Source organism: Mustelus asterias, unplaced genomic scaffold, assembly GCF_964213995.1.
Source record: "Mustelus asterias unplaced genomic scaffold, sMusAst1.hap1.1 HAP1_SCAFFOLD_2309, whole genome shotgun sequence".
NCBI lineage: Eukaryota > Metazoa > Chordata > Chondrichthyes > Carcharhiniformes > Triakidae > Mustelus > Mustelus asterias.
In genome coordinates this window covers 51228-59303 of record NW_027592254.1, presented here as the reverse complement: position 1 = coordinate 59303, position 8076 = coordinate 51228, and the positions used below count along the sequence as shown (strand labels likewise).

Sequence of the window (8076 nt, the reverse complement as noted above, 5' to 3'; positions counted from 1 at the left end):
CTCTCGCTCCTCTCTCACTCTCTCTCTCTCTCTCCTCTGTCTCACTCTCTCCCTCTCTCTCAATCTCTCTTCTCTCTCTCTCTTCTTCCTCTCTCTCTCCCTCCTCTCTCCCCTCCCTCTCTCTCCCGCTCCCTCCCTCAGCCCTCTCTCTCTCCCTCGCTCTCTCCCCTCTCCCTCTCTCTCCCCCTTTTCTTCCCCTCTCCCTCTCTCTCCCCCCTCTCCCCCTCTCTCCCCTCCTCTCTCCCCTGTCTCTCTCTCTCTCTCTCTCTCCCCTCCCCCACCCTCCCCCTCTCTACCCCCTCTCTCTCTCCCTCCTCTCTCCCCCTCTCCCTCCCCTCTCTCTCTTCCTTCCCCTGTCTCTCTTTCTCCCTCCCCTCTCTCCCTCCCGTCTCTCTCTCTCACTCTCTCACCCCCCTCCCTCTCCCCCTCCCCCTCTCCCCCCCCTCCCCCCCCCCCCCCCCCGTACCTTCTCCAGGTAGATTTGGATCTTGCTGTGCAGTAGCTTGGCCTTTGTCTCCTCGATCTGTTGCTGGGGGATGGTCTGGAGCCTCGCTGGGTCCATCAGGTGAATCTCACTCTGGGTTTGCACACTCAGTTCCTCCAGTGCGACGGACCACTCACATTTATACTGGGGCTGCTTCCTGTAACGGGAGGGGAGAGGGGTCCCTGCCGGTGAGAGGGGGGGGTCCCCAATCCGTCACCAGACTCCCCATCCCAAATCCACACCCTGTCCCACTCTCATTCCCGCTCCAACCCCCCTGACACTGAGCCAATGACGGGGTAGACAAGGCGCCCAAAGGCTCACGGGACCCCTGACTCAGATCCAGTTCAGACACAGACCCTTCACACTGCCACTCAGCCCCTCACCCACTGCTAGCCCTTTCCATAGGATCCTGTCTGATACGATTGCAGCCCCAACTCCACTTCCCTCTCTCTCTCTCTGTCCCTCTCTCTGTATCTCTCTCTCTGTCTGTCTCTCTCTCTCTCTGTCTCTCTCTGTCTCTCTCTGTCTCTCTCTCTCTGTCTCTCTCTCTCTGTCTCTCTCTCTCTGTCTGTCTCTCTCTCTGTCTCTCTCTGTCTCTCTCTCTGTCTCTCTCTCTGTCTCTCGCTCTGTCTCTCTCTCTGTCTCTCTCTCTGTCTCTCTCTCTCTCTGTCTCTCTCTGTCTCTCTCTGTCTCTCTCTCTCTCTCTGTCTCTGTCTCTCTCTCTCTGTCTCTGTCTCTCTCTCTCTCTCTGTCTCTCTCTCTCTCTCTGTCTCTCTCTCTGTCTCTCTCTCTCTGTCTCTCTCTCTCTGTCTCTCTCTCTCTGTCTCTCTCTCTCTCTCTATCTCTCTCTCTCTCTGTCTCCTCTCTCTCTCTGTCTCTCTCTCGGTCTCTCTCTGTCTCTCTCTCGGTCTCTGTTTCTGTCTCTCTGTCTCTCTCTCTCTGTCTCTCTCCCTCTTACTCTCTCTCTCTGTCTCTCTCTCTCTCTCTCTCTCTGTCTCTCTCTCTCTCTCTCTCTGTCTCTCTCTCTGTCTCTCTCTCTGTCTCTCTCTCTCTGTCTCTCTCTCTCTCTCTCTGCCTCCCCCCCTCTCTCTGTCTCTCTCCCACACTCTCTGTTCAATCTCTCGATCATTTTCTCTTCCATTTTGCCTCTCCACTGTCCGATCCCTCTCAACTCACTCTTTATTTTACTCCGCGATCCTCTGAAACGTGTATTCTCTTCAACCCCCTCAAACCTCACTCACTCCAGATCAACATCTGAACCCTTGAAGACTTTGCAATGGAACAACACTCATCACGCACAGCCCCGGTAATCAGAACATCTGGAGAACATTAGCATGCGTATGCATATGAGGCAAAACTGGGATAAACCAGTTCAGTTGGGTGTCAGCACTCTGCGTTGGCAGCAATGTTTTGTCCAAAGCAACACCACTCCAATGGAATCCCAACCATCAACATTCACTCCTTCCACCACCTTCTCCCTCTTGACATTCTGTGGCGTGACCATCGCTGAATCCCCCTCCCCCACTCTCAACATCCTGGGGGTTCCCACTGACCAGAAACTGAACTGGGACCCGGCCGTATCAATCCTGTGGCTCCCAGAGCAGGTCAGAGGCTGGGAATCCTGCGGAGAGTAACTCACCTCCTGACTCCCCCCCTTCCCAAAGCCTGTCCCACCATCCACAAGGACACAAGTCAGGAGTGTGATGGGACACTCTCCACTCGCCTGGATGGGTGCGGCTCCCGACAACACTGGAGAAGCTCCACACCATCCAGGACAAAGCAGCCCCCCCTCCTCCTCCCCCCGCTCGATCGACACGCTAACCACAAACACTCACTCCCTCCACCACCCACGCACAGCGACAGCCGTGTGAACCGTCTACAAGATGCCCCGCAGCGACTCGCCAAGGCTCCTTCCTCAGCACCTTCCAAACCCGCCACCTCCACCCACCTCGAAGGACATGGGAGGGAGCAGACGCATGGGGAACACCCACCGCCTGCAAGTCCCCCCCTCACGTCCTGACTTGGGAATATATCGGCCATTCCTTCGCTGTGGTCAAAATTCCAGAGCTCCCTCCCTAACAGCACCGTGGGTGTGCCTACACCACCCACACACGGGGACAGCATTGGGTTCAAGATGGCGGCCATCCTGCCCCCTTCCCGAGTGGGCAATGAGGGATGGATCTAACCAGCAAACCCACCTCAAAGAGCAAAGGACAGTACAGCACAGGAATAGGCCCTTCGGCCCTCCAAGCCTGCGCCCATCGCCTTGTCCTATCTCGACCAACCGCCTGTATCCCTCTATTCCTCTGTTCATGTGCCTATCCAGGTAAGTCTTAAATGTGGCTAATGTATCTGCCCCAACCACCTCACTTGGCAGCGCATTCCAGGCCCCCACCACCCTCTGTGTAAAAAACTTCCCCCCCCCCGCACACCTCCACTGAACCTTACCCCCCTTATCTTGAACCTGTGGCCCCCCCCTTGTAATCGTCATTTCTGCCCTGGGGAAAAAGCTTCCCACTGTTCACCCTATCCATACCCCTCAGAATGTTATCAACTTCTATCAGGTCTCCCCTCAACCTCCGTCTTTCCAGTGAGAACAAACCAAGTTTCTCCAATCTCTCCTCATAGCTAATGCCCTCCAGACCTGGGCAACATCCTGGTAAACCTCCTCTGCACTCTCTCCAAAGCCTCCAGGTCCTTCTGGTAGTGCGGCGACCAGAACTGGACGCAGTATTCCAAATGTGGCCGAACCAACGTTTTATATAACTGTTACATAATTCCCCAACTCTTATACTCGATGCCCCGTCTGATGAAGGCAAACATAGAACATTCCAGCGCAGTACAGGCCCTTCGGCCCTCGATGTTGTGCCAACCAGTGGAACCAATCTAAAGCCCCTCTAATCTACACTATTCCAATATCATCCATATGTTTATCCAATAACCATTTGAATGCTCTTAATGTTGACGAGTCCACTACTGCTGTAGGCAGGGCATTCCACGCCCTTACTACTCTCTGAGTAAAGAACCTACCTCTAACATCTGTCCTATATCTCTCACCCCTCAATTTAAAGCTATGTCCCCTCGTGCTAGCCAACACCATCCGAGGAAAAAGGCTCTCACTGTCCACCCTATCTAATCCTCTGATCATCTTGTATGCCTCTATTAAGTCACCTCTTAACCTTCTTCTCTCTAACGAAAACAACCTCAAGCCCCTCAGCCTTTCCTCATACGATTTTCCCACCATACCAGGCAACGTCCTGGTAAATCTCCTCTGCACCCTTTCCAACACTTCCACATCTTTCCTATAATACGGCGACCAGAACTGCACGCAATACTCCAAGTGCGGCCGCACCAGAGTTTTGTACAGTTGCAGCATGACCTCCTGGCTCCGAAACTCAATCCCTCTCCCAATAAAAGCTAACACACCATACGCCTTCTGAACAACCCTATCAACCTGGGTGCCAACTTTCAGGGATCTATGCACATGGACACCCAGATCCCTCTGTTCATCCACACTACCAAGTATCTTACCATTAGCCCAGTACTCTGTATTCCTGTTACTCCTTCCAAAGTGAATCACCTCACACTTTTCCGCATTAAACTCCATTTGCCACCTCTCAGCCCAGCTCTGCAGCTTATCTATGTCCCTCTGTAACCTGCCACTTCCCTCCGTACTGTCTACAACTCCACCGACTTTAGTGTCATCCGCAAATTTACTAATCCATCCTTCCACGCCCTCATCCAGGTCATTAATAAAAATGACAAACAGCAGTGGCCCCAAAACAGATCCTTGCGGTACACCACTAGAAACTGAACTCCAGGATGAATGCCGTAAGCTTTCTTCACTACCCTCTCCACCTGTGCTGCCACCTTTAAGGATCTGTGTACCTGTACTCCCCGATCTCTCTGCGTGGCGATACTCCTGATGGCTCTGCCATTTATCTGATAGCTCCCACCGGAATTGGATCGACCAAAATGCATCACCTCGCATTGGCCCGGATTCAATTCCATCCGCCATTTCTCCGCCCAATTTTCCAGCCTATCTATCATCAGCCGGGGCACTGAATACACGGTGGCACAGTGGTTAGCACTGCTGCCTCACAGCGTCAGGGAGCCGGGTTCGATTCCCGGCTCGGGTCACTGTCTGTGCGGAGTCTGCACATTCTCCCCGTGTCTGCGTGGGTTTCCTCCGGGTGCTCCGGTTTCCTTCCACAGTCCAAAGTGTGTAGGTTAGGGTGGATTGGCCATGTTAAATTGTCCCTTAGTGTCCAAAGATGTGCTGGTTAGGGGGATTGGCCATGCTAAATTGCCCCTTAGTGTCCAAAGATGTGTAGGTTAGGTGGATTGGCCATGCTAAATTGTCCTTAGTGTCCAAAGATGTGCAGGTTAGGTGGATTGGCTATGCTAAATTGTCCCTTAGTGTCCAAAGATGTGTAGGTTAGGTGGATTGGCCATGCTAAATTGTCCTTAGTGTCCAAAGATGTGCAGGTTAGGTGGATTGGCTATGCTAAATTGTCCCTTAGTGTCCAAAGATGTGCAGGTTAGGTGGATTGGCTATGCTAAATTGTCCCTTAGTGTCCAAAGATGTGCAGGTTAGATGGATTGGCCATGCTAAATTGTCCCTTAGTGTCCAAAGATGTGTAGGTTAAGTGGATTGGCCATGCTAAATTGTCCCTTAGTGTCCAAAGATGTGCAGGTTAGATGGATTGGCCATGCTAAATTGTCCTTAGTGTCCAAAGATGTGTAGGTTAGGGGGATTGGCCATGCTAAGTTGTCCCTTGGTGTCCAAAGATGTGTAGGTTAGGGGGATTGGCCATGCTAAATTGTCCCTTAGTGTCCAAAGATGTGTAGGTTAGGTGGATTGGCCATGCTAAATTTCCCCTTAGTGTCCAAAGATGTGTAGGTTAGGTGGATTGGCCATGCTAAATTTCCCCGTAGTGTCCAAAGATGTGTAGGTTAGGGGGATTGGCCATGCTAAATTGTCCTTTAGTGTCCAAAGATGTGTAGGTTAGGTGGATTGGCCATGCTAAATTGTCCCTTAGTGTCCAAAGATGTGTAGGTTAGGTGGATTGGCCATGCTAAATTTCCCCTTAGTGTCCAAAGATGTGTAGGTTAGGTGGATTGGCCATGCTAAATTTCCCCTTAGTGTCCAAAGATGTGTAGGTTAGGGGGATTGGCCATGCTAAATTGTCCTTTAGTGTCCAAAGATGTGTAGGTTAGGTGGATTGGCCATGCTAAATTGTCCCTTAGTGTCCAAAGATGTGTAGGTTAGGGGGATTGGCCATGCTAAATTGCCCCTTAGTGTCCAAAGATGTGTAGGTTAGGTGGATTGGCCATGCTAAATTGTCCTTTAGTGTCCAAAGATGTGTAGGTTAGGTGGATTGGCCATGCTAAATTGTCCCTTAGTGTCCAAAGATGTGTAGGTTAGGTGGATTGGCCGTGCTAAATTTCCCCTTAGTGTCCAAAGATGTGTAGGTTCGGTGGATTGGCCATGCTAAATTTCCCCTTAGTGTCCAAAGATGTGCAGGTTAGATGGATTGGCCATGCTAAATTTCCCCTTAGTGTCCAAAGATGTGTAGGTTAGGGGGATTGGCCACGCTAAATTGTCCTTTAGTGTCCAAAGATGTGTAGGTTAGGTGGATTGGCCATGCTAAATTGTCCCTTAGTGTCCAAAGATGTGTAGGTTAGGTGGATTGGCCATGCTAAATTGCCCCTTAGTGTCCAAAGATGTGCAGGTTAGGTGGATTGGCCGTGCTAAATTGTCCTTTAGTGTCCAAAGATGTGCAGGTTAGGTGGATTGGCCACGCTAAATTGCCCCTTAGTGTCCAAAGACGTGTAGGTTAGGTGGATTGGCCATGCTAAATTGTCCTTTAGTGTCCAAAGATGTGTAGGTTAGGTGGATTGGCCATGCTAAATTGTCCCTTAGTGTCCAAAGATGTGTAGGTTAGGTGGATTGGCCATGCTAAATTGCTCCTTAGTGTCCAAAGATGTGCAGGTTAGGTGGATTGGCCATGCTAAATTGCCCCTTAGTGTCCAAAGATGTGCAGGTTAGGTGGATTGGCCATGCTAAATTGCCCCTTAGTGTCCAAAGATGTGTAGGTTAGGTGGATTGGCCATGCTAAATTGCCCTTTAGTGTCCAAAGATGTGCAGGTTAGGGTGGATTGGCCATGCTAAATTGTCCCTTAGTGTCCAAAGATGTGTAGGTTAGGTGGATTGGCCGTGCTAAATTGTCCCTTAGTGTCCAAAGATGTGTAGGTTAGGTGGATTGGCCGTGCTAAATTGCCCCTTAGTGTCCAAAGATGTGTAGGTTGGGTGGATTGGCCATGCTAAATTGCCCCTTAGTGTCCAAAGATGTGCAGGTTAGGTGGATTGGCCGTGCTAAATTGTCCTTTAGTGTCCAAAGATGTGCAGGTTAGGTGGATTGGCCACGCTAAATTGCCCCTTAGTGTCCAAAGACGTGTAGGTTAGGTGGATTGGCCATGCTAAATTGTCCTTTAGTGTCCAAAGATGTGTAGGTTAGGTGGATTGGCCATGCTAAATTGTCCCTTAGTGTCCAAAGATGTGTAGGTTAGGTGGATTGGCCATGCTAAATTGCTCCTTAGTGTCCAAAGATGTGCAGGTTAGGTGGATTGGCCATGCTAAATTGCCCCTTAGTGTCCAAAGATGTGCAGGTTAGGTGGATTGGCCATGCTAAATTGCCCCTTAGTGTCCAAAGATGTGTAGGTTAGGTGGATTGGCCATGCTAAATTGCCCTTTAGTGTCCAAAGATGTGTAGGTTAGGTGGATTGGCCATGCTAAATTGTCCCTTAGTGTCCAAAGATGTGTAGGTTAGGTGGATTGGCCGTGCTAAATTGTCCCTTAGTGTCCAAAGATGTGTAGGTTAGGTGGATTGGCCATGCTAAATTGCCCCTTAGTGTCCAAAGATGTGTAGGTTGGGTGGATTGGCCATGCTAAATTGCCCCTCGGTGTCAGGGGGATTAGCAGGGTAAACGTGTGGGGTTCCAGGGATAGGATGGGGTTGTTGTTGGTGCAGGCTCGATGGGCCGAATGGAGGGATTCTATGATTTTGTTTTGTGTCAATGCTCCTGATGGTTCTGCCATGTATTCGAGACCCTGAATTGGATCGACCAAAATGCATCACCTCGCATTCCTCCCGATTCAATTCCATCTGCCATTTCTCCGCCCAATGTTCCAGCCCCTCTATATCCTGCCGGATTCTCTGATAATCTTCATCACTCTCCGCAACTCCAGCAATCTTAGTATCATCCGCAAACTTGCTAATCAGACCAGCTAGGCTTCATTTGGATAAATGCGAGGTGATGCATTTTGGTCGATCGAACCAGGGCAGGACTTACTCAGTTAATGGTCGGGCGTTGGGGAGAGTTACCGAACAAAGAGATCTTGGGGTACAGGTTCATAGCTCCTTGAAAGTGGAGTCACAGGTGGACAGAGTGGTGAAGAAGGCATTCGGCATGCTTGGTTTCATCGGTGAGAACATTGAATACAGGAGTTGGGACGTCTTGTTGAAGTTGTACAAGACATTGGTAAGGCCACACTTGGAATACTGTGTTCAATTCTGGTCACCCTATTA

At 50.6% G+C, this 8076-nt stretch overlaps 1 protein-coding gene across 1 annotated transcript in view; it reads right to left on the bottom strand.

Annotated features, from left to right (window-relative positions):
• Window positions 1-466: 466 nt before the first annotated feature.
• Window positions 467-8076, bottom strand: part of LOC144489560 (breakpoint cluster region protein-like) — a gene marked incomplete at its 3' end in the record, with an annotated part of 55310 nt that continues 47700 nt past the window's right edge. Inside the window, exon 10 of the mRNA XM_078207424.1 lies at window positions 467-641. Coding sequence (XP_078063550.1) covers window positions 467-641 — 175 coding nt within the window. The remainder of the gene's footprint in view (window positions 642-8076) is intronic.